Below are 26,697 nucleotides of genomic sequence, written 5' to 3'. Positions count from 1 at the left end.
GGGGGGTGCCTCGGAGGAGCCAGCTCCCTTCCGTCCCCCGCCCCTCGCCGCGCGAGGCCGGCCGGGCCGCTCCTCCCCTGGGTGGGTCCCCGCTCCTTTTCTGGCAGGGTCTATTTGCATAGAGGAAACTGCCCAAAGTGGCCGCTGTGGAGAAGCTGGTGGCGGAGAGGGGGGCGTGCGCCGCGCTCCGCTGCTGCCCGGAGGCCAAGCCCCGCACCCCGCCGACCTCGTGCCTCGGGCTCTGCCGCCGGCTCCCCGCGCGCCAGCCCGCGCCCGAGGCTCCGCACCGCCCCCCTGGGAGACCCACGCGCAACCCGCGCGCCATGAGCCCGGGCCAGCGCGCCGGCGGCGACGCGCGGAAGGACGGCGGGGCGGGCGGCGGGGGGCGCCCCGCGACGGCGGCCGTGGCCTGGGCGGTGAGCGCGTTGTGCCTGCTGCTCTCCGTGGGCTCAGCGGCCGCCTGCCTGCTGCTGGGCGCCCAGGCGGCCGCGCTGCAGGGCCGGGTGGCGGCGCTCGAGGAGGAGCGGGAGCTGCTGCGGCGCGCGGGACCGCCGGGCGCCCTGGCCGCCTGGGCCGAGCCGCACCTGGAGCGCCTGCTGCGAGAGGTGAGGGGCGCGGGGCGCGGGGGCGACCAGGGGCAGGGGCCGTGCGCGGGGGGCGCGGGCTGTGCGGCTGTGTCTCCGAGGAGGGGTCGCCGGGGCCTGCGCGTCGAGGGGAAGGCTGCGGGTGCGGGTCCCCGGGGGGCGGTGGGGGGGCTCCTGCCGTCTCCCGCGTTCCAGGGCGCAGCGGCCGCGGGAAACGCGAGCTGGAAGTGCCGTTTCGGGAACGAGCAGCGGGGAGGGAGAGGAAAGCCTACGGACTTAGAAACTGTGACAGACCTGGGGGCGAGTCTCCACGGGGGTGCGCGCTCCGACCGGTCGCCTCCCGCCGGCGCTGAGCGCGTGGCTCCTCGGTGCCGCCGGACGAATGACCAGGCTCGTGTGGGAAGAGTCGTGTGGGTGACTCGCCCCCGGTAGCCTCGCAACCACTGTGCCCTGGGCTGGTGTACCTGGAGAAGCGCGGGCTCCCCAGCAGGCCGGCGGCCAGGGCGGAGGAAAGCCTCGGACGGACCTGACGGCCAGGGCCCTTGCAGGGACCCGGTCAGCCCCACCTTCCCTGTCCACCTCCCTCCGGAAAGGCTTGTTTCCGAGCAGCTCCATCCTGGAAATGCTGTGTTCTGGGGCTCTTGGAGCTGAGTGCGCACCCAGTGCCTACGAAACCTGGTAGGAAGACGGGAAGAAAAAAAAAAAAAGCCCAATTCTGGTTTCAAGCGATGCAGATACATGCTGAATTTTCATGCGCTCGTTGGAAGTGCCGTATGAGACGCTGTGACACTTCTACTAGGGTTGCGGTTGTGTGTCTTCAAAGCAGACGCCACCTTTGGAGCTGCAAAACCCTCACCCATCCATCATGTTCAATGAAAACCTCCATGTTTTGTGCACCAGTGCCCCTCCCCTTAGAAATGAGACAGGCAGGTGGACTGGCCAGGGGGTCTCCTGGTTGTGCTCACCTCCCTTGCCACCCTCTTCCTCCTGGGAAAAGCAGATCCCAAGTATCCTGCCCAGAGGCGCATCCTCAGTTGTAGCAGGAAAAGCGCCAGGGTTTCAAGGTAGAGGAGAGGTAGGCCAAGCCTGTTACTAACCGTTTCCCCTCAACTGTGCAAGCTGTGATCTTTATTCATGTATCACCCTGTGTATCCATGGTTGAATGCCTTTGGAATCTCTGAGGGAATGGGAGAAGATTGTGCCACACCTTCTAATCCCGGGTACCTGTTCCTTATGACTTTAATTGAAGCCAGCGTTACCTCTCCTCCAGCAGCATGGTTTGGGGCAGAATTGCTGCTTCGTGAATTGATTTCCTTCTTTTAGTCTTCAAAGTGCCCACAGACTTCGGAAATCTCCCCGGAGCCCCGCTGGCGACTGGTGCTGAAGCTTCCATAATTGCAGCCCATTATCTTTTGGCAAATCCCTAGAGACCAGGGTGTTGAATTGATTTATGGAGGCCCAGTAACATTTCTGTTACTGCAATAACTGGAGCCGTTCTTTCCAAGAGGAGGCCCCTCTTAGTAAAAATAAACTGCAAGCCCGGACCAAGTGAATCAGAAATCCCAGTAAAATATTTTTACAAGGAATTTGCCAATTGTGTCCAGGTTAATGGTGGTGGGGACAGGGCGGATGCCCTGGCAAAGCAGCCCCTGCTGAAAAGGGTGGATTCGCAAGTCCTGGACCTTGAGGCTTAAGGATCTGAGGGGAGAGACTGCAGTGGCTTCATTCTGTCCCCCTCCTGCGACACTGATTTTACCTGGGTAGGACTTCATGTCTCTGTCTCCGTCCCAGTCTCTCTGCTCTCCGTTAGAAAGGCCAAGGGCAAATTTCACATCCAGGGATTTCCACTTGAAATTCACTGCAGCATTCCGCAGGCTGGCGTGAGCACAGGATGTGTGTCCATGGGCAGGTTGTACTACCAGCTAACTAAACTTGGCTTAGTTGGGTTTAGTTAGTTGAAGAGCGTATGCGCTTGGAGCACAGGTTGGAGGGTGGAATGTCAGAGATGCCGTGGTTTAATGCACTTGGAGTTGAACTTCTGGCTGTTTGGGGTCCCCTGTGAGAAGCCATCTCTCTCCCAGGGCACCGGTCTAGTCTGTCTGTTCCTGCAACAAGCCGTTCTTCTCACTAATGTCCCTGGATGGGACATGTAAGCCCCTGGCTGAGGTGGGAGGGGGAGGGTGTGGGAGGTGCATCTCAAGGAGTTGGTAATTGGCTTTATCTCCTTTTTATTTTAAGATTTTATTTATTTGACAGAGGGAGAGCCCAAGCAGGGGGAGGGGTAGAGGGATAGGGAGAAGCAGGCTTCCCGCTGAGCAGGGAGCCAGAGGACTCGAGAACAGGAGGCTCAATCCCTTGACCCTGGGATCATGACCTGAGCTGAAAGCAGATGCTTACCCGACTGAGCCACCCAGGCGCCCAGGGAATTGGCTTTAAATGGATGTGAAGATACTTTTTTTTGAACCATTACATAGGAAGGACAAATAAATACTGAGCTGAAAATCTCTGAAGGGAAGAACATTTGAACTTGAACATGGTTTTCAGCTCCGATTTGTTTTCAGGGAAGCGTCTTTTGAGTCTGTGGCTGAAGTAGTTACGCATGCGAGGGTGCCTTCAGCTTGTCCTTTATCAACAAGCTTGTTTTCCGAGTTTCAGAGGCAGAAACCACATCCAAATTGAGGAAGAGAAATCCTTGCCAACCACACACAACTTTAATGTCAGAAAAAAACATTACAAAGTAAGCCAACAAAAGCCACTGTTAATAAGGGACCCAATGTCTTTGTTCCCTTGGGAACAGAAGTGTGACATAACTTTTTTGGGGGGACTGGCTGCTGTGCCTGATAATGTAGATACAGAAGCTCCAAAAAAGGAATATTCATGCTAACTTGGGATTACTAAAGACCCTTCCCATGATCCAAAAATGAAAGAAATGGTTTTCATAACATGAAAAAGTCGTTAACGATAGTATCTTCATTATGACCCGAAAATATAAATGCACAACAAACATCTGATATTATGCTTTTAAGGTGCCTTAGATAGGTTGCCAAAGTAATCAACCCCCCACTCATTACACCTATAATTACAGTATTACAACAGCTTAAATTTTAGAGTAAATAAAATAGCTTTCATACTCCAGTAACAAATTTAATGCAAGGATTAAAGAAATATTTAGCTGTATTCAGAGGAGAGCATTTCCAGCTTACAATGGATTTATTTTGGCTCCTGGTCTTCCATTGTCCAGACCAATCAGTTTGAAAACAAGAAAAACTCAGAGACTCAGGGTAAAATTCAATTTTCTCCCTTACATCAACTACTACATGTATTGGTTAAATTACCGTAAAACCCAGAATCACATGCAGCTTTCTCAGCCTCTGCGGTGGCCTGCCACTTGTCAGGACTGCCCTATGGAGAACATGTTAATAAAGAGCCAGTTTTTGAAGCCCATGGCTCAACAGGAGATGGGAGGGTCAATCGTAGCTCCATTTGTTTCCTTGACATTTCCTGGCTCCCAGACCAAAAAGTTTCTTTCTGGTGACTTCCTGCATGCTTACTTTCTCCCTTTATTTTTTCCTTCTTTTTTTTTTTTTTTTTTTAATTTTTTGGTGGGGAAGCAATTTGGGAGAGCTTTATAAAATAGCAACATGTTTAGGAAAAGGCGAAAGATTTATGCAATCTGAAGAGAAACCAGAGTATTAAAACATAGCAGTGTGTGGGTGGCTCAGTCGGCTGAGCAACGGACTCTTGGTTTCGGCTCAGGTCACGATCTCAGGGTCGTGAGACCGAGCCCCACATCGGGCTCGGTGCTCAGCAGAGAGTCTGCTTGTCCCTCTCCCTCTGCCCCTCCCCCACTCACACTCATCCTTTCTTTCTCTTTCTCTCTTAAATAAATAAATCTTTAAAAAGTAACAGCATGGGGCGCCTGGGTGGCTCAGTCGTTAAGCGTCTGCCTTCGGCTCAGTTCATGATCCCGGGGTCCTAGGATCAAGCCCCGCATCGGGCTCCCTGCTCCGTGGGGAGCCTGCTTCTCCCTCTCCCACTCCCCCTGCTTGTGTTCCCTCTCTCACTGTCTCTCTCTGTCAAATAAACAAATAAAATCTTAAAAAAAAAAAAAAAGAATTCTTTAAAAAAATTTTTTAAAAAAAGGTAGCAGCATGTTTAGAACAAGCCAACTGTCAGGACATTTCTTTTGCAAACGTATTTTGGAAATGTTTGAATGGGACCTTTACATACTGGTTTCGAAGGTTTGCGGCATGGCTCCTGAGGTTGGGTCATCCATGAACTGAATGAATTTATCCCAGTAGGCAGAGAAGGGCTCTGGTCCTACCATTTACTAGCTGTGTCATCTAACCTCTTCAACCTCTTTCCTAATGTGCAGCTCACAACTACCTGTGCAGGGACAAGCAAATACAATAATATAGAGGAAGGCATTGGTCAGTAAGTGTGCTTTTGATGGTGAGTAGCGGAATAGCCGAGCGTGGTGCCTTCAACAATACAGTCATTGAATTATCTTGTGTAACCAGAGGAGCCTGGAAGTTAGTCGGCAGTTCTGAGTTAGTTTAGTGAGTCGGCCACCAGTGGGTCTGGGTCAGTGTCTGCCATTCTCTGGGCTTTTCCTCATGGTGTCAAGACGGCTGCTGCAGCTCCGAGCTCGTATCTTCACACAAGAGTAACCGAGGTAGAAGGGAAGGGGGCAGGAGAAAGAGTCCTCTTCTCAAGAGGCTTTCTCTTTTGTTTGAGTCAGAGGGGGGGAAGCTCCCAGCACCTCTCAGAAGACTCCCCGTATGGCTGCCGAGCAGAGCCAGCACCCACGATTGCCATCATCCTGTCACTGGCAAGGGTAACGGGCTTGCCATAGGAGGCTTGGACCAATCTTGATTTCTCCCCTCGGGCCAGGCACGTTGCCACTGGAAGAGAATGGCGGCTCTGTTAGGAAGGAGGACTGGGAATGTTTTGGGGAACAACCAGCAGTGTCAGGTGGGACCTGTAGAAGGTGACCCCAGAGGAGGATGGGGATGTGCTGGGGGGGTGGTCATCCACTGGCCTACCACAGTTTTCATACCCACACCCGCTTTGGGAACATTCCTCAGCCACAAAATTTCTGTTTCCTTTGGGGTCCTGATTCTAGCTCTGCCCCCAGCCAGAGTCAAAGGCAAGGTTGGTGCGTTCGGGGATTCTCTCTGGCACAACGCCATTCTTGGCAGTTTATGGTCTTTAACCCTTCAGTGGATGCTTCAGTAGACCCTTCAGTGGACCCCATAGTGGGGAAGTGGGAATACCTATGTCACCCTGCAGTAGGTGGAGGAGGCTGTGAGGCTGGATAAACTGGCTCAGCCACTGCGAGGACAAGATCACTACACCCAGACTGCTATATGGAGCCCTGTACCCATTAGGTATGTGCCCAGACAGCTCTCCTCTTTGTCCTCCCTTACCCCCAGCCATGGGTCTCTGTGGCTTTTCTCAGCAGCCATATGTCACCATGGCCCCCAGATTCCCTTCCAGAGCATGTGCAATTATAACCATGGTCCCCAGAGCAAGATGTCCCCTGTACCCTCAGGAGCATCATCTCGTTAGATCCAGCCTGGACTCTTGCACCTTCAAATAACAATGTGATGGGACCCCAGCTTGGACTGGCTTTAATTAGAAAGAGAATTTATCGGGGCGCCTGGGTGGCTCCATCAGTTAAGCGTCCCACTCTTGATCTCAGCTCAGGTCTTGATCTCAGGGTTGTGAGTTTGAGCCCCAAGTTAGGGCACTAATCCCATCATGAGGCTCCACACTCGTTTCCTCCTCACCTCCCAAAGTCCCCACCTGCTAATACCATCACACTGGAGATTAGATTTCAACACAGGGGTGAGCTCTGGGCACTGGATCCCCTGCCCTTCACCTTCAGGGCCCCACAGGGTTTTGGTATAATCCTATACCTTCAGAGAAGCCGTATCCTCTACCAGATTTCTACACGTTTCTCCCTTTCCCCTAATTAATTCTATCCCCGACCATGAGGCATTGGTAGGTGTTGCTGGAAAATGGCATTCTTCCAAACCTGCTCTTTGCGGGGTTAGGTGCAGACCCTTTTGTCTTTGCCCCTTGCCGTGCTCGCCGGCTCTCCAGCTCCCACTGCTGCTGAGCCGTGGCCACCTCCTTATCCAGGATATTAGACCCAGTGTTGGGCAACAGCATGCCAGTTTGGCTACCCTTCCCTTTCCTCCTTTTCTTAAAAACAAAACAACAAAAAACCCCAAAGTATATGTTGCTTTAACATGATTCATGTTATTGATAACCCCCACCCTAAAACAAGGACTATTTAACATTTTGCATAATTTCGTCCAGTCCTTAATCCTCGGAGATTTACACCGACCCAATGCTAACCACAGAGCATGCACCATGTATAGCTTGCATGTGGGCATTCCGACCTTACATCAAAAATGTTTTTCCAGGGGCTGCACAGTCTTTCACAGCTATATCTGACCCCATCAATGGAATCTGCGTCTTTCTGTCCACCCAGAATCTAGGCTTCCTCCACATTTTTGTTGGCACAGAAAATGGCACAGCCAGTGGCATCCTGGGGCAAGTGTCTTCCTTCTGTTATTCTCTAGGATGTAAGTAACTGCCTAAAGAGGAACATCTTTAGGACTTTGTTTTTTGTTTCCTTTTTAGAATATCCAGGTTTGTCCAGGCCAGGCTCGTTTATCTGCCTGTGGTATTCCAAAACTGTACCCTTGTGAAGTCACGTTTTCTGATGGACAGCGTGGAGTCCATCTGTCTTTTGGTTGGATTTTTAATTTCAGTTGGATTTGTTGTTGAAAGCAAAAGGCAACTGATAACAAAGAAGGCCTTAAAACAAGATCCAGAAACACTGACGATTCATCGCAGTGATTTCAGGCTCCTGTTTTGGTTTGGTGCCACCGACCCCTTTCTGGAATAGCTTTTTGGAAGTGCCAGGCATCGCACCCACTGCGCTCCCATGACGTCTTTCTAAGTCCACGAACAAATGTAATTTGGTTTTGGGAGTGCTCTCTGGAGGCCACACATGACCTCCAGCTCCTTCCTCGTTCAATTTTCTCCCACGTGTTGGATCAGGATTAATCTTTAATTGACACAGGCCCTCAGAAGACATCGCTTCATCATGTCCAGAAATAGATTTCAGGACAAAGCACGAATCCTTGAGAGAAGAAATAAATTTGCAGATGTAGTTTTAAAGGAAGGGGCGTCAGTGTGCTCCTGGAGGCGATGGAGTGCCTCTCTTGTAGGATTCACCCTGGGCAGAGGGGCAATGACTGGCCCCAGGTAGCAGTGATTGTCTGAACCCCAGCAACCTGACTCCTGGTCCTGAGCCCTTTCCCTCAGCCTCACAGCTGCAGAAAGCAGTCATCGAGCCCAGGGCAGCAGCCTTTCCTGCCAGTGTGGACACCCTCTGTAGGGGGCAGACGTGTGGATGGCAGGGAGCACTTTAGCTTTAAGCGGATCCGAGTTCATATCCCAGCTCTGCCATCTCCCAGCTGTGTCACTTCGGGTAAATGACTGCTTTTCCAAACCTCTGTTTTGCCCATCTGTTTTGTGTGTGTGGTTTTTTTTTAAATATTTTATTTATTTCTTTGAGAGAGGGAGGGGGACAGGCAGACTGTGCACTGAGCACAGAGCTCGACGTGGGGCTCAATCCCAGGACCCCGAGATCAGGACTTGAGCTGAAACCAAGAATCAGACACTCCACAGACTGAGCCCCCCAGGCGCCCCTGCCCGGCTGTTAAATGGGGATTATAATACGTGCGTCATGAGGTTTCCATGGGGATTAAACAAGCCGATGGCCCAAAGTGCCCCAGATGTCATCCACGTCCCGCTCATGGCTGTTCCTAGTGGAAGGCTTTCTTTGGGTGCATCCAGAAGGCGCATGTATATGCTTGTTTACATTGGAGAGGAGGCTCCATGGTCCCTTTAACGCTGGGATTCCACCAACCCCCGGAGGCTACACAGAAGTGGAAATGGTATTAACCCAGGTCCAGTGTCCGCGTCAGTGATGGGAAGTGGGACTGCTTGGTCACTGAGGAAAAGCAGGGGCTGAATTGGCTTCATAAGTCCATTTTTCCCCCCAGTTTCTCGTTTCAGCGGAATGAGATTTTTTTCATTTAAACACACACACACACACAAATTCATGTTTATGACCAAAATAAAAACCTAATTATTCACAAAAATTATTAGATGGATTTTTCATTGTGAAAGGGCACCCGAACACCTAATAAATTCGCTTTAAATAATAAGTCTGTTCTTGCGGTTACACAACATGGCACGAACACCCCCCAAATGCTCATGATTAACCTGATGGATTAGAGGCCTCACACACATCTGCTTCAAGTCACACTGGTAAATGAGAAAATCTTTATTTTTTTGATGTAGCCGCAAAATCAGGGTTGGTGGGGGGGAGCGCTTTCAAATGGGTATTTTCAGCTTCTAAAATGGACTTTGCCTCCAACTTTGAGTTGTGAAACAAGTCATAAAGCAATTACAGTGATTTCTGGGGTTTTTAGGAGACAGTTTAAATAAAACCTACCCAGCTTTGGGCCTCCCAGGAGGATCTTCACACACACAAAAACACGGTCTGTCCATTGATTTAATGGTGCCTTTTCCGTCTCCGTCCACGGGATTTTCTTTGCAGCCCCATGGTATAGTGTAGTCAAATGAAGGGCAAGTTCACGTGGCAGTTGGACTGGGGTGTGTGGCCTGTGTGTGAGGGTGAGCCACTATGAGGTCTGGAGGGCACAAGAGTGTGTGCAGGTAGTGCAAATGCACGTGAGAGCAAGTGTGCATGTATGTGAGTGTGGACGCACGTGAGTGTGTGCATACAGATGCATGCACGTGAGTGTGCATATAAGAGTGTGCACGCACGTTTGTGCATATAGATGCATGTGTGTGAAAGTGTGTGCACGCATGTGAATGTGCCTTTGAGTGTATGCATATAGATACGTGCGTGTGAGTGTGCGTGCTTGTATGTGTGTACTCACATGAGTGCATATAGATGCATGTGTGTGAGTGTGCGTGCTTGTGAGAGTGTGTTCATGCATGTGTGCATATAGGTGCATGCATGTGAGTGTGCATGCGAGTGTGCACGCACATGAGTCTGAATGCATGTGAGTGTGTGCACGCATGTGAATGTGCCATTAAGTGTATGCATATAGATGCACACGTGAGTGCATCTGTGTGTGCATGCACGTGTGTGCATATAGATGCATGCGTGTGAAAGTGTGCATGCATGTGAATGTGCCTTTGAGTGTGTGCATATAGATCCACGTGTGTGAGTACATGTGTGTGTGTGCACGCACATGTGTGCATATAGATGCATGCGTGTGAGTGTGCTTGCGTGTGAGTGTGCACGCACATGAATGTGTGCATATAGATGCATGCGTGTGTGTGTGCATGCGTTTCCGTGGGTGTGCATATGGGCGTGTGCGGGCACATACGCACCACAGAGATTGTCCCACCCGGGTCCTCCTGAAAGCCCCTTTCACTGGGCCCTCCAGCTCCTGCTGCGGGCTCCAGAGCAGCAAGATCTGGGTCTGCGTCTGGAGCTCCCTTTAAGCCAGCTGCAGTGGCTGGGGACAAATGCGTTGCCTTTTCCAAGCCCCTCCTTCCTCCTCTGGAAAGAGGGTGCCAGTGTCTGCTTCACTCCGCTTCCCTGAGGATGAAGTGACACTCACTTCCCAGGACAGTGAGTGAGCCATCGGTCTCCCCTTGCTCCCCGCTCTGCTAATCCTGCCTGTGGAGTGTCCATTAACCTCCGGGGCCAGGGCCCTTCCTGGGGCCGATTCCTCCTCCTCCCCCTGCCTGTAGCAAGGCTCATCCCCGGGGCTAAGAATGGGGTGAGCTGGAGAAAGATGCCTCATCCCAGCTGGGTGGTCCTGGGACGATTCCTTCCTGGGCTTTCTTTTGTCCCCTTCCGTTAGCACCTGGCCCTTCTGGAGATGCTTGGTCTCTCTGGGTCCTGTCACCCCGCACCTCAGGCAGACCCAGCAGCTCTGCATTCTTGCTCATCTTCCTAAATAGCCTCAGTGGGATCTCCCTCCCCTTGCTCCCCATCCACCCTGAATGCCACCCTCAATGACTCCCGTGGCCTGTGGGCCCTCACTTGGCTCCGAGGTCAGGCGTCCATGTCCTTCTAGCCTCCCCACTACCTGCTCACCCATCTGTCCCCATAGGAGGCGGGTGGGGTGTTGGGGGGACCCCATCTGTCTTTGTCTGCTCAGGGTGTCCTAACAAAGTACCACAGTCAGGGGGGCATAAACAACAGAAGAGTCTGGAAGCCAGAGGTCAGGGTGTCGGCTGGGTTGGTTTCTCCTGATGCCTCTCCTCGGCCGGCAGATGAGCGTGCTCTCTCTGTGTCCTCTCTCATGGTCTTCCCTCTGTGTGTCCATATCCTAATCTCTTCTAGAAGGACATCAGTCACATTGGATTAGGGCCCACCTCATAGTTGACCTCATTTTGGCTTCATCACCTCTTTAAAGACCGTGTCTCCAAATACAGTCACATTCTGAGAGACTGGGGTTAGGACCTCAACATACGGACTCTGGGGGGACGTGAGTCGGCCTGAGATGTTGTCAGATCAGATGACAGGCCAGGAGAAACCACAGGCATTCTGCGTGGACGAGACCGAGAGGCGAGGGTCAGGGGAAGCAGGCCACCTCGGTGTGGGGATTGTGGCAGGGTCTGGCTCGGTGACCCGGACTGCGGGAGAAGGCTGGCTGGGCCGTGAGAAGGCTTTGGAGGACCTGCCGGGGGCAGCCCGGGGGCTGTCCTCAGCCTGTCGAAAGCCGTGGTGGAGAATGTCCACCCCCCACCCAGGGCTGCGGATAGGATTTCGTCCTGTCAGCCTGTGTGGTGAATCTTAGTAGATTTTGACAGGAAGGGATGTGTGTCTTTGAAAAATCATAAGTGGGAACACGAGGGACACCTGGGTGGCTCAGTCAGTTCAGTGTCTGCCTTTGGCTCAGGTCATGATCCCAGGGTCCTGGGTTCGAGTTCCGCATCGGGCTCCCTCCTCAGTGGGGAGTCTGCTTCTCCCTCTCCCTCTGCCGGCCACTCCCCCTGCTTGTGCTCGTGCATGCCCTCTCTCTGACAAATAAATAAAATCTTTGAAAAATAAATAAATAGGAACGCGAAATAACGATTGCTGAAGAATTGCTTGTCGTTTGCACACTGAATGTTTCAAAGCATGCCAACGTGTTTCAGGACTGAGCAGGGACCCCCAAGGAAATGTGTGCGCATGTGGTTTGGAAGTCACTCAGCGTGCCAGTGGGAGTCACTGAGGAAACCCCACGTCCCTTAGAGAAACGTGTCTGAGCTCCTGCCAAATGCCTGGCTTCGGCTAGCTGTTCTCACCGACTGTCTTCCTTTGACTCTGGCGGGGTTTACCTTGCACCGAGGTGGAACCCCAAGCCCGGTGGCGTGAAGTGATGCCTTCTGACCCCAGGACACCTGTTCCCCCACCCTAGGGGTTGGGGGGCAAGCCTGTGGGAACCAGGGCCAGAGTGTTTTTGTTTTTATCATTTTTCAAAGGTATATTTGACACATAATGAACTCCAAATATTTTAAAATTACAATTTGAGACATTGTGACCATATGGGTACAAACATGAAACCATCTCCACAGTCAAGGTAGTGAACATATCCATCACCCTCAAAAGCTTCACCTGCCCCCTTGAGTTCTGTCCCTTCCCACCTGCCACCCAGGTATTGCTGATTTCTCTTACTATTGAATCATCTTTTTTCTTAGGATTTTTATATGAATAGGATGACACAAAATTATGCTTTTTTTTTTTTACAGGGGGTGGGGTGTCTGGTTTCCTTCGCTCAGTATACTTATTGAGAGATGCATTGATATGTTTGCATATATTATTAGTTCCTTTTTTTTCCTTACCAAGGGTTATTTCATCATAGAGAGATGCCATCCTTTGTTTATCCCCTCACCTGTTGATGGACATTTGGGTTGTTTGCAGTTTGGGGTGATTACAAATAAAGCTGCTGTTAACATTTGTGTACAAGTCTTTGTATGGACACAAATGCTTTGTGTCTCTTGGTTATGCAGACCTTGGAATGAGGTGGTTGATCGTCTGATGGGTGTATGATTTAACTTTTCAAGAAGCTGCCCAGCTGTTGTGCAAAGTTATCGTATCATTTTACATTCCCACCAGCAGCATAAATAGAACAAGAGTTCTATGTATTCACGTAATGCGTCCTTTTCCCTCTGGCTGCTTTTAACATTTTCTCTTGATCACTGGTTTGAAGCAATTGCTTTGGTGTGATTTTTGTCATGTTTATTGTGCTTGCATTTCCCTGAGATTCTTGGATCTGTGGGTTTATGGTTTTCATCAAACTTTGAACAATGTTCTGACCCTCACTGCTTCACATATTTTTGTCTGTTCTCTCCCTTTCTCACTCTCTCTCCCTCTCCCAATCTGGGGACTCCACTCATCTGTGCACTTGAAGACCCAAAGTTCACTGATGCTCTTCTTCTTCTTTTCTTTTTCATTCTTTCTCTGTGTTCATTTTGGATAATTTCTATTGCTGCCTTCAGGTTCACTAATCTTCTCTTCTGTGGTGTCTAATCTTGCCATCAATCCCCTCTGTCCTGTCTTTCACCTCAGACATGGTAGTTTTCCCTCTAGAATTTCAGTGCAGATATTTTAGTATCTTTGATGCCTCTACTGAACTCCCTGAACGTGTTCCATGTAGTTACAAGGTCTGCGGGGGCTAATTCTAACCTCTGTGGCAGTTGTGGGTCTGTTTCAGTTCACTGATTTTTCTCTTTATGGGGTCTGTTTTCCTGCTGGTAATTTCTTATTAGACGCCAAACGTTATAATTTTTACCTCAATGGGTGTTGAATATTTTTGTATTTCTGTAAATTTTCATGAGCTTTGTTGGGTTACAGTTGTTTGGAAATAGTTGGATCCTTTGGGTCCTGATTTTAGGATCCATTAGGTGGAACCAGAGCCATGGGTAGTCTAGGACTGATTACTCCCTATCTCTGAGGCAAGACCCTTCTTGGTGCTCTACTCACTGGTTTATGATCATGAATGAGGGAGTTCACCTATCTGGCTGGGGGAGTGGGTACCCTTCCCAGCCCTGTGTAAGAGCTCCGTGCTGTTCCCTGCATTCTTTTGGGTGGTTCTTCCCCTGGCCTCAGGTCATCGCCTCCCCCATGTACTGATCAGTGCTCCATGGAACATCTGCAAAGAACCCTCCCAGGTCTCTGGTTCTCTCGGGTCCTCTGCTCTGCAGCCCCAACTGCCTGGCATGGGAGTCCATCTCTTTTTTAAAAAAACATTTATTTAAATTCAATTAATTAACAGAGTGTATTATTAGTTTCAGAGGTAGAGTTCAGTGATCCATCAGTTGCATACAACACCCGGTGCTCATACCATCACATGCCCTCCTTAATGCCCGTCACCCGGTTACCCCATCCCCCCACCCCCCTCCCCTCCTGCAACCCTCAGTTTGTTCCCTATAGTTAAGAGTCTCTTATGGTTTGTCTCCCTCTCCAATTTCGTCTTATTTTATTTTCCCTCCCTTCCCCTATGATGCCCTGTTTTGTTTCTTAATTTCCACATGAGTGCAATCATATAATTGTCTTTCTCTGATTGACTTATTTCGCTTAGCATAATACCCTCTAGATCCATCCACGTCATTGCAAATGGTAAGATTTCATTTTTTTGATGGCTGAGTAGTATTCCATTGTGTATATATACCACATCTTCTTTATCCATTCATCTGTCGATGGACATCTGGGCTCTTTCTATAGTTTGGCTATTGTGGACATTCTGGCTCCAGCTCTCCAACTTCAGAAGGCTGCCAGGCTCCATGTCTGTTTTCCCTCCCTGTGCCGCAGCCTGGAAACTCTCCCCAGGCAGGAAGTTGGAGCCCTTGTTCTCTGTCTGAGATCACTCTCCTTTCCTGCTTGGTATCAGTGTCTTCAAAACCTGTGTTTCCTATGTTTCATTTGCAGATTTTGTTGTTGTTGTTGTTTTGGGTTTTGGTGGTACTATTTTATGCAGGAGGATAAATATAGTTGCACTACTCCATCTTGCCTGGAAGTAGAAATCCATGATGTGGCTTTTAAAATTTTTTGGAATAATTTTAGATTTATAGAAAAATATGCTTACATATGTACATAACCATAGCACATTCATCCAAAGTAAGAAATTAGCTGTGATACCTTACTTTAGCAGGCAGAATTCTAGGACAACCCTTGGGATTCTCACCCCTTGGTGTACACAGTTTGTGTGATCTCCTCCCCTTGAGTGCAGGCAGAACTGTGATTATGATAGGATCACTCCCGGGACTGAGTTACCAATCAGCTGACTGAGTTCATTACAACATTTATCTTTGGTGGGCCTGACATAAGCAGGTGAGTCCTCAGAAGGGACTGGGCCCCTCCTGAAGTCAGAGGAATCTGAAGCGTGAGAGGGTGTGTGGAGGGGGCCACATGTCAAGGAACTGTGAGTGGCCTCTAGAAGCTGAGCGCAGCCCCTGGCCGGCAGCCAGCAAGAGAATGGGGCTCACAGACTGCAGGGAACCACATGAGCTTGAAAGAGGACCCAGAAGTCCAGAAAGAAACACTCAGCTGATGCACTGATTTTAGCCTCAGGAAATCATGAGCCGAGAACCAAACTTGTCTGTGTCCAGAACTTTGACCACAGAAACCCTAGTAAATATGTGTTGTTTGAAGCTGCTGATTTTGTGACAATTTGTTATGCAACAATTAAAAACTAATACAATTACTATTAACTAAAAAGACCAGGTCCAATTCCTTAGTAACAATATCCCACTATTCATCTAGGTGGACACAGCCCATATGTTTATTGACAGATGAATCGATGAACCAAGTGTGGTATAGACACCCGATGCAATATTATTCAGCCATAAAAAGGAATGAATTGCTGATACATGCTACAGAGTAGATGAAGCTCAAGAACATTATGCTGAGTGAAAGAAACCAGATACAAAAGGTCATATATTATGTAATTCTGTTCCAGAATACGTGAATCCATAGACACAGAAGGATCGGCAGCTGCCACGGGCTCAGAGAAGGGAGGAATGGGGAGCAGTTGCTTAGTGGGCACTGGATTTCCTTTCGGAGTCATGAGAATGTTTTGGAACTAGAAAGAGGGAGCTAGATAAAGGGGTAGTTGCACATGCCACCAACCGTTCACTTTAACCTTGTTCACTTTAATTTTATGCTGTGTGAATGTCACCTCAATTTTAAAAAAAGTAGATGTGTTATAGAAAATAACAAAGCTGTATCTTAGTGGGTCTTAAGGGACTTTGTGATTTCTTTTTTTACCCATTTTTAAGAAGGGAACTATAGACTTTATTCAGATCTCCCTGGTTTTTCCTCTAAAGTCCATTTCCTGTCCCAGGACCCCACCCAGGATACCGCATTGCATTTCGTTGTCATGTCTCCTTGGTCTCCTCTGGTCTATGACAGTTCCTCAGTCTTTCCTTGTTTTTCATGACCTTGACAAATTTTGGACATACTGGTCAGGTATTTTGTAGACTGTCCCTCAGTTTGGGCTGCTCTTATGATTAGACTGGATTCTGAGGGCTTGGGAAGAATAGCACTGTGGTGGATGGCCATTGTCATGGCTCATGTCAGGGGTCCTTGATGTCACATGACCTATCGCTGGTGACATTAATCTTGACCACTTGGTTAACATAGTATCTGCCAGATTTCCACATTATAAAGTCACTATTTTCCTTTCTCTGCTTTTAGGAAGTGAGTGTAGCCTTCACTCAAGAAGAAGGGAATTTAGCTCCACCTCCTGGAGAGGGCATATCTACATATATTATTGGAAAATTTGTCTCTTCCCACTTACTTATTCAATCATTTATATCAGTATGAACTCATGGGTTTCTAACCTATTCTTTGGCTTATAATCCAATACTGCATTATTAATTTTGTTGCCTAAGTTGTTCCAGCTTTGGCCATTCTGAGCCCTTTCAGGTAGGTTTTGTGTTTCTTTGACATACTCTTCCCCCACCTCCTTTTTTCCAAAAAGGGCTTCCTTCCTTTCTGCAACTACAAGACACTTGAGGTTCATCTTGTATATTTCCTGTCCTGGGTCTAGAATCAGCCATTTCTCCAAGGAGCCCGGTTCCTTTTCTTGAAGAATGGTATTTGGACACCAAGATTCAGGTCCTGGGTGTGCTGAGAAAGTGAGAAACAACTTCCGTTGCTAGAGTACAGCATCTCTGTATGGCTCCTTTTGTGTTGAGCCTGCTAGTTCTCAATCAAAACACTGTTTTGCAAAGTTACTTAGGTCAGCTGCATGCTTTTCCCCACCACTTGCCTCAAGGTTATCTCACACAGTCTTAATGTAGTTAGATTCATTCATCACAGCCTACGTTTCATCCAGGGATTCTCCGATATCCTGGTTGATTTTTAAAGTAAATGTGTATCCGTTAATGTTCACTTTTTGTGACGTCCAGTCTATTGTTTTTTTTTCAATATTTTATTTATTTATTTCAGAGAGAGAGAGAAAGCACAAGCAGGGGGAGCAGCAGGACGGGGAGAAGCAGACTCCCCGCTGAGCAGGGAGCCCGATGAGGGACTCGATCCCAGGACCCTGGGATCATGACCCGAGCTGAAGGCAGACGCCTAACCGACTGAGCCACCCAGGTGCCCCAGTCTTACTGTTTTTGACAAATGCACAGAGCTGTGTATCCAGCACCTCAGTGCCATACAGAACAGTTCCATCAGCCTCACACTGTCTCCTTGTGTCTCCTTGTACTTCACACCTCACATTCCTCAACCTTCAGCAGCCTCGGATCTGATTTCTGCCCTTTTCGTTCTGTCTGGCCTGGTGGTGGATCAAAACTTTTTGTTTGGTTGGTTGGTTGGGATATGAAGATTGTTTGTAAGCAGAGGTTGCCATGCTCTGTGATTCAAGTTGGTTGATAGCAGGATGCAGGTCCCACTCTGATGCTTACATCTCAATGTTCTCATCCGTAAATGGGCATAATAATAAACCCCGCCTGGTGGTGGTGACGGGGGGGGGGGGGGTGTAGGTTCTTGGCAGGTCTGAATGAGGTAACAGCTGTTGGCACAGTGCCTGGCCCATTATAAGTAATCAGTAACTCAGTAATAATACTTTGTGTTTGTTATCCTCCTCATCTCCATGATGAGGTATGAAAAAAAGAATGTCAGAGGCCAGATCTCACTGTCCTCTTGGGATGCTGGGGCCATCAACAATGCACGCAGGGGCCCCTCCCTGTGGGGGCGGGAGGAGGCCAGAGGATTATTTCTGTAAAATGGTACTTGTGGTGCTAGAATCATCTGTCCATCATTCACAAATTATCCTTGGTGGGGAGACTTGAGGGCTTCGTTTTGGTTCTTCTTTTACTTCCACGCTTTTTTTTTTTTTTTAAAACTGTGAAGATGGTCTGACAACACAGGAAGGACTTCTAAAGAAGTCAATCTCAACAGCCAGGAGGGTTCATGTTTTGGTAGTTGCTGCCACCCCATGCCTAAATTTTTACACAGATAGAGACCTTTTATTTATGATATCATAAACATCCCCCCCTTGCTACATAGTGTTCCTAATGACATTTCACGAAATATGACAGTTTCATCAGGGGGCAGTTGGCCATCCTTTTCTAAACCACTCCCACTGTTTGGGGGGGAGGGGCGCAAATTCATGCGTACTATTCTTTGCTCCTGCTGATTTTTATTTTCCTGAGATTTCTTCCCTAGAGCAGGAATCTTCTGTCAAAGAGGATAGGAATGGCTTTGTGGCTTTATTTGTCCCATTTTACAGAAATAAATAGGGACATCCTTCTACGTGTATTAATCTATATTTCATCAAAATGCACTCGTTTGAGGCTGTGATCAGACATCTGGCGGAGCGTCCCAGACTAGTGCTCCCACAGGTCATTAGTAAATTTATCATCTAACAGTGTAATGCTTTTCTGAGAACCACGATTTCCCCTCCGCGCTCGCTGCCCCTCCCCCACCGCAAACTTCAAGTTCTCCTCCTCTGTAGCTGGTGGAGGGAACGCTCCCAAAGTCTCAGGGTCTATTCTCTAAAAACTCCTCCTTTATTTACTTTTGGAGTCAGGACATGTTTGCATATGCAAAACCAGGACCATATTGTTTGCAGATGCGAGGGGTGCTGCCAGATAATTGAAGGCAAAAAAAAAAAAAAAAAAAAATTGAGGCCTTTAAATCATTTTTACAAACTTGGACACAAAAGAATATTTTCTTAGAATTAAAGAAGAAAAAGCGAAGCATGGAAATAAAGATTGTGGGATTGGGTTTCTAATTCAAAAGTTGTTCATAGCAGTGGCATTTCAAACCCACAGAAAGTTAGGGGCCTGGAGAGGGAGGATGCGGGGGGCAGGGGACTAGCAGATAAAACTGCAGATTCACCGTGTAATCCAGAGAAACACCCGCATAGACGGAGTTAGAGTCAGCAACCAAACAAAACCTCGATCCCATTACGTTATGACCTCACCTACTAGCATTAACAATGAGGTTATTCCCCCCTCCCATAGTTTCCTGTTTAGTTTTTTATTTTACGATAAGAGCAGTTTGGAAGTAATTGTGCTTCCTATCAGTATTTGATAAAGCATCCCTCCCTTTTAGGAGAGCGGCCCAGATGTGATCGGCTGTTAAAAGCAAATTGGTTTTTAGCCTTAAATGCTTTGGTTTCAAACAAGGAAGCGAGTGTGGCTTCTAGACCGTCTAGCCATGATAAAAACAAATGAGAGCGTCTCACACAAATTGATGGGCATAAATGATGAAGGCTGGATTCGTTTGCCGTGTACATTTTGAAATCTGTAATAGTCTCTGCAAATACGGTGGAGGGGAAGAAAGTGAGTTCTGAGATCCCGCTCCAGCCTGTATTCGCATCGGCGGGCAGCATCCGTGCTCTGATCAGGACAGTGGGCTACAGGGCCTGCCCAGCTGGGGGGGGTGGGTTGTAGGGCTTGGGGGGTTGCTGTCTGCAGCTGCTAGTGGAGCTGTTCTCACCCACCCCCGGGAGGGGGGTGCCCAGGGCAGCTCTGGGGGCCTCTGGAGCCTGGGGCTGCCTGCACTGCTCCTAGGGTCACTCTGGGCCAGGTTCTCCAGAGCAGGGGTACATGACAGGTAGGGGTCCAGTTGGGAGCTGGGAGCCTGCGTCCAGGAGCCTAGCCAGGTCCTGACTTCTGGGGCAAGCTGAGGCCTTGGGGAAGACTGGGGAGGTGCAGTGAAGATGGACAAGTCAGCGCAGCTAAAGGCAGCACCGTCTGCCCCCTGCCTGTCCGCGGTACTCCTGCCACACAGCCTCTGCCTGGGGTGCATAACCACGTCCCTGTGTTCCGTCAAAACCTGCAGGCCTTCACCCCATCTCTGGTGGGCATCAGCCGCTGGGGCCCATCTGTAAAATGAGGGTGCGGCTGGAAGTGTTGGCAGGTGGCCTGAGCTCCCGGTCCAGGGCTGCTCCAGCCAGAGGCAGACCGAGCTCAGCTGGAGTCCTCTCTCCTGTGCAAACTCCAGGCCTGGTGCTCAGGGGCTCAAAACTGGGGGTGCCCTTCGCACCTCCTCTAAAGCAGTGCTTTAAAAATAACAGTTTGGGGGGCGGGGGCCGCCTGGATGGCTCAGTCTGTAGATCGTGCGACTCTTGATCTCAGGGTTGTGAGTTCCAGCCCCACGCTGGGCACAGAGATGACTTAAAAAAAAGTTAAAAACAACAGTTTTATTTGCTTGCTGTAAAGGTATTTTAAGTTTTTATTTATTTATTCTTATGGACAAAGATGACATTTTTTAAATGATTTATTTATTTATTTTTAGAGAGAGGAGAGAGAGGGAGCAAGCACAAGTGGGAGGAGCAGAGGGAGAGGGGGAATTTCACTCAGACCCTGTGCTGAGCACGGAGCCTGACGTGGGGCTCGATCTCATGACCCTGAGATCACGACCGGAGCTGGAACCAAGAATCAGACGCTTAACCCACTGAGCCCCCCTGGGTATCCCCAGAAAGATTACATTTTTATGTTGGAATCTTCTGGTGGTAGTATCACATTTTGTCACTCAAGTTATCCCATTTGGGATTTGCTTTGTTTTGCTTTGAGGGAGATTTTTTTTTACGTGTTTGCTTCCTCGGGAAAGGTTAATACTTTCTTTTTTCTTTTTTTTTTTTTTAATTTATTTATTAGAGAGAGAGAGCATGAGAGGGAGGAGGGTCAGAGGGAGAAGCAGACTCCCTGCTGAGCAGGGAGCCCGATGCGGGACTTGATCCTGGGACTCCAGGATTATGACCTGAGCCGAAGGCAGTCGCCCAACCAACTGAGCCACCCAGATGCCCCAATATACTTTATTTTTTCTTGTTAGGACTCAAGTTTTCACTTGTTTGGGAATTATGGGCCCGTCATTTCACTCTCCTCAACCTGGATTTGGGTTTGGGGATTAATTTCTTTTTTTTTCCAAGCGTGTCCCCTATGTGCGAGGCAGGAACGGCAATCCGGGCCTCCAAGCTTGCTCCGACTGGTCCATCAGGTGATGATTATGCCACAGCCGTACTTTGAGTTAGCATAATAGCAGAGCTGGGATGTTTGATCCCATTTCTGAGGTAATTCTTTTCCCTTCCCCCAAATGTAGCACAGTCCATTGTTAAATGGTCTGAGCCAAATTTTCTAGGCCAAGGATCCCTGCTGGTGAGAAGGAAGGAAGATGTCATCAGGGCGGATTAGGTCTGGGCCTAGCGTCTGAGGCCCCATGGGCTGTGGGGGCTGCAGCAAGCGGGCCCGGGGTGTCCTGGGTTCGGATCCAATCTGGGGACCAAGGGTTGGCTGCCAAGGCCCAGCCTCCCTCTGCTCAGCCCTCTACTCTTCACACGGACTACACGGTCACTCTGACTTTTCTGGATTCGTGTTTGCAAATGTTGTAACTGGACGCCTGGGTGGCTCAGTCGGTGAAGCGTCTGCCTTCGGCTCAGGTCATGATCCTAGGGTCCTGGGATCGAGCCCCACATCGGGCTCCGTGCTCAGCAGGGAGTCTGCTTCTCCCTCTCCTTCTGCCCCTCCCCCTGCTTATGCTCTCTCTTTCTCAAATAAATAATAAAATAAAATCATTTTTAAAAATTTAAAAAAGAAAGAAAATGCTGTAACAAAGCAGAAACCTGCCACCTTCTTTTCAGGGACTCCCAAGTGATTGCTGCATGTTTATTTTTGTTTCTCCTCTCATACTAAAACTATCTGTAGCACTGAACCCCCTTGTAAAAAAAAATATATTTATATGCCCAACAATGCCACCCCCCTGCCTCGCCGTCGATCTTTCCAATACATCGGTCTTTGCTGATTTTTCCACTTTTGCCCCTGTCCTCTCTCAAACTCATGCTCGTTTTTTTGGTTTTTTTCCCCCTCTCTTTTTTTTCTGGTTCAGAAGTTGGAGGGACTGGCCAAGCACCGGACAGTTCGAGAAGCGCCGACCGCCTGCGTCTGCCCGCCAGGTAAGTGGATGTTTGATCCTTGTGGGCCCCTGACTACCCGAGGCCGGGCCTCCTCTCTCCTGTGTGCTCAGAACTGCCAAGCATGTGGTCAAGAGGCTGGCCCTGGGTTTCAGGCTGTCTGTTGTAGCTCATGGACCATCTGGGGTTTTCCTTTCTATGTCTTCCCTGACAAGCTTACCAGTCAAAGATTCTAGCAAGGTTACCTGACCTGGTTTCATGAGGATGGTGGTGTGTTAGAAATGACTTGTAATGAAGGCGTAGATACTAAGAAAGTAACAGCCGTCCCATTTCAAAGACCGAGAAACAGGCCTCGACTATCCACACAGTATTAACATTGTGACCCCAGCTCTATTTCAGACACGACAGGACGAATAAGGAATCTGGTGAATATAGGGTTTTTCGGTTTGGGTTTCTTCAGGTGGAGGTAGAGGAAGGAAGATGGGAACGTGGTCTGAATGATTCAGATAATCACGTCTGTCTTGGGTTTTGGTGGTGCAGCCAGGATGGCTGCGAATCAGACCAGGATCTGTGGATTCCCGATCCTTGTGGCTGAATCCTGAGTCCGATCAGGCCTTCTGATGGTCCTCATGGGAGCTTTGCACAGACCATCAGTGAGAATTTAGGTGTTGCGGCCTTGGCTCTGGTATTTTCTGGGTTAGAATTATCCTCTATCAAACAATGTGTCGTACCTTACCAGTGAATGAGTTGAAAATTGCAATACTTCTTAGACTCCCCACCATGCAGAACAAGGTGGAGAACACAGGAGCTGAGCCCCGGGGCCCTTGTCCTTGCCAACACTCCATCCACTAGTCGAGCTGTCAGGCTTTTCTCAGTCCACTTCAGCTGGCCAAGACACAAAGTTCCTGGAAAATGATCATCTCCATGTATTGGGAGATGCCCTGGGATCTCTGCAGAGGTGAACCTCGCGGTGTGAAAATTCACTCAGGGAGGATTTTATGGGCCAGCTTGAGTTAGTCTTCAAGAGTACCTCCAACATTTTAAGAGGAGGGAAAAGGACTTGACAAGCAATGACATCATATTAGCAGATCAGGAAGTCAGACTTTGTGATTCAAAGGGTGGGGGAACCAGATCCACAGATGAGTTTTTGGACGATCTACAAAATACATAGAACAGGGATGATTCCTCTTCTGTTTCTTTGTATTTTTTTTTTCCTCCTCTTTCTGAGTGCTGTATGGATGTCAATTCATGTGAGTTATGTGGAGAAGTATTTTTTAAACTGGGTGTCACAAAGCGTTTGTAGGATATGAAATCAGTTCCGTGGGTTGCAGCCAGTGTTTTGAAATTTTGAACTAGCTGTGGACTGGAATAAAGACACATTGGAGTGAAGTTTTTGTTTGAGCTATTTATATTTGGAGTATATGACCTGGATGGTGATTGAAATGCGTTTCCTGCTATGCGTTGCTGACCGGAAGTTTGAAAGCCCTAGATACAGATTATGGGGAGAGAAGGAGAAGGAGGCAGTGAGGGGGTGCAGAGCTCCTGAATAAATCTGAGCCAGGGACAAATCTTGGTCTGCTGCTTATTAACTCTCAGGGTCTTTATCAAAAATGAATAACAATATGGGAGTGGGCTCTGTAGACTTGAGATTCGTATTTGAGTATAGGTCAAACCCATGACCTGGAGACAGTCCTGTGACCTGCCTTCCCTTGGGGGTCCTGAACCACCAACAGAGGCTCCAAGAGGGTCCCAGGGAAGACTCTGGGGGCTAAAAGGCTGGTCAGAACCCCCAGTCGCGCTGGAGGGGGTGCCCTGCTGGGTGTCGGCGCTGTGCTTCTGTTGTCAGAGGGACTCATGGCTGCCTTCAAGCTGTCCTGGGAGGTGTCCTCAGCACGGTCATGTGGCCAGTGTGGCCAGACCCTGATGCACACCCATGTCCACACCTGCTTTCTCCCCGTCACCTCGAGCTGGAGGACTCACTTGAGCCCTTTGGACCAGAGACCTTCATCGATGCAAAACCCCGTAGGCTGGACATTCTCCCTGTCATAAAAAGGACAGAGGTCTTTTTTTTCCGAGCACTCGAAACCAAACTGACTCCCTTTCTTCCGGGCTCTGATCTGTCCTGCAGACTTTTGGAGTCTGGACCTGCAAACTGCCCTCTGTAGCTTGGGGCCCCATCTGATTTGAGATACTTGCAGATACCCCCTCCTGCCCACCCAGTTCCTTCTCACGGCCTGGAGACTGTGTGATCTTTTGTCAGATCCTAGGAGGTCTGATAAAACAGATAAGCGAGGCCAGAGAAGGGAGAGACTCTTCTATGTGTTGCCCATTGTGAAGCGGGCCCTCAGCAGGAGTCGTGGAGCCAAGAAGGGGGCAGGCCTCCTGCCAGAGCCAGGGGCAGGAGGCCTGGCAGGGCTGTGCCCTGAGCTGGCCCCGTGACCTCGGGCAAGGGAGGGGCCTGCGCCTTGCCCCTCTCATCTATAAAACGGTGTAGAGGGTTGAATGAAGTCATCCAGGATTCAGGATGGGCCCTAAGTCCAATAACAAGTGTCCTTATCAGACAGAAGGGAGAGATTTGAGACACAGAGACACACAGTGGAGGCCTTGGGAGGACCGAGAATGATGCATCTATAAGCCCAGGAGGGCCAAGGCTCACCCACAGCCACCAGAAGCTGGAGAGGGGATGCGGAGGGGATTCAGAAAGAACCAGCCCTGGTAGCACCTTGATTTTGAACTTCTGGCCCCCAGAACTGCTAGAGAATGCAGTGTCCTGTCATTTTAATCCACCTCGTTTGTGGCAATTTGGTGTGGCAGCCCTAGGAACTGAAAGTGGGCTGGGATGCAAATCACCCAGAGGACCCTGAGGTTGCGGAGGGGGAGGATCAAGATTGGGAGCCCCCCTCCCCCATGCTGCCCTTTCTCATTCACCTGCCCAAAGAGACCCTTCTGTGCTCCTAAAGCAGACAGCTCCAGCTTTGGACACCCACGACTCACCCTGGGGTATTCCAACACCCTTTTCTCGTGTGACCTATTTATTTACATGTCTAAAAATGAGCTGAGAGTTTACAAATGCTACGTAAAGTTTAAAAGTGGTCATTTTTGCATAGGAAATGGTGTATGATGTGATTAAAAAAAAAAAAAGCTCAAGTACTGCTAAAGATTACCTGCGAAGAATAATTCCCCTTCCCCGTTCTCCCCAGTTCTCCTGCTCGCCTTTCTAGAGGCCCTACCTGTCCTAGAGCAGAACTTTCTGTGATGTGGAGGTGGGCGATATCCTGCGAATACAGCAGCCGCTCGTGGCCACGTGTGCTGCTGAGCCCTTGACACGTGGCCAGTACCAGCGAGGAACTGAATTTTCAAATTTTTACTTAATTTGAATTTCAACTGCCACATGTGGCTAGTGGCTTTGGTTTCGGGCGGCCAGGTTTTTGAGGTAGTTTATGTATATTTCAGACCGCCGCCAGGCCTGGGGGTGTCGGGCTGGATGGACAGGAGCCCCGCAGTCTGCTGGGGGAGGCTGCCCTCAGAGCGGCAATTCTAGAATATTGCAGGAAGGGCTCTGTAGGGGTGTCCCCCTAGCTGTCCTGTGGCAGAGGAAGGCACAAGCACAACCCGGCCCCACTGCACTCAGAACAGTTGTGACCCAGGAGCATCCTAACGGAGGGGCTTATCCTTGGAGCTGGAGAGCCCTGGGTTTGACTCGACTCTGCTGTGTGGTCCGGTCCAGCACGTCCTGCAGGATGGGCCACTCTGGTGTTAAAAGTGCTTGCTTTAGCTAACTCTCCTAATGCCTATCGCTAAATTCACTGCTGTGCCTGGAGGATGGGCTGCATTGATTGGCCAGGTCTGGGTCACGTGCCTGTTCTTGGACCTGGGGGAATGCCTCGTGGGGTGAGTTGACCCTGCCAGAGCCATGTGGGCTGAGAACGGGCAGGGTAGTTACCATAAGGAATATTCCCAGGGTGCCGTTCCCAGAAGAAGACAAAATGGATTTAGCAGGGTAGTCATAAATAAGAGCTTACCACTCCGGGGGCGGCCTGCCAGCCCTGTCCAGGGGGCCCTCAGCTGGGGACTGTAGACAGAGTCTGGGTTTGACCAGAGGCTGGTCTCCACTCCGGGCACAGAAGGGGTCTTTTCCCTCTGTTGAACTTGTCCAACAGTCAGCCTGGCCCAGTGACCAAGCGCTTGGATTCCAGACCCAGACCGCCCGGTTCAAATCCTGTCACTCACCAGCTCCATGACCTTGGACACTCACCCACTTATCCTTCTGCTGCCTCAGTTTCTCATCTGTGAAATGGGGTTTCCAGTAGTAGCGACATCATAGGATTGTCCCAGGGATTGAGTAAGTTAATGCATGTAAATTGTTTCGAACAGGACCTCTGTTGCTTCCTGAGAGTGAGTGAGTTGTGGTTACCATTAACTCAGATCCACAGTCCCCAGGCTGATCCAGACCCACCTGCGCAGCCTGTTACCTTCTTGATTTTCGCTGATGTCCGGCCGGGCCGCCAGAGAGAGATGGGGAGAGGAGATTTGAAGTTAGCGGTTGTCTGGGAATATTCTGGAGGGAAAGAACAAAGGCTTGGCAGACCGAATTGGCATGTTCTTCGGGGACGTGGGTGAGAAAAAGCTGGCGACAGAGCCCAGGAGGGAGAGAACAGGAAGGGAACAGGAAACGTGTAACCGGTGAG

The 26,697-nt window shown here is 49.5% G+C and overlaps 1 protein-coding gene across 1 annotated transcript in view; it reads left to right on the top strand.

Moving 5' to 3' along the window:
- Nucleotides 1-323: 323 nt before the first annotated feature.
- The window catches only part of COL23A1 (collagen type XXIII alpha 1 chain), a 290,389-nt gene continuing 264,015 nt past the window's right edge, over nt 324-26,697 (top strand). Inside the window, exons 1-2 of the mRNA XM_081827261.1 lie at nt 324-605; nt 21,985-22,051. Coding sequence (XP_081683387.1) covers nt 324-605; nt 21,985-22,051 — 349 coding nt within the window. The remainder of the gene's footprint in view (nt 606-21,984; nt 22,052-26,697) is intronic.

Source organism: Leptonychotes weddellii, chromosome 7 (genome assembly GCF_054177405.1).
Source record: "Leptonychotes weddellii isolate Sample4059 chromosome 7, ASM5417740v2, whole genome shotgun sequence".
Taxonomy (NCBI): domain Eukaryota; kingdom Metazoa; phylum Chordata; class Mammalia; order Carnivora; family Phocidae; genus Leptonychotes; species Leptonychotes weddellii.
This window is presented reverse-complemented; position numbering and strand designations above follow the sequence as displayed.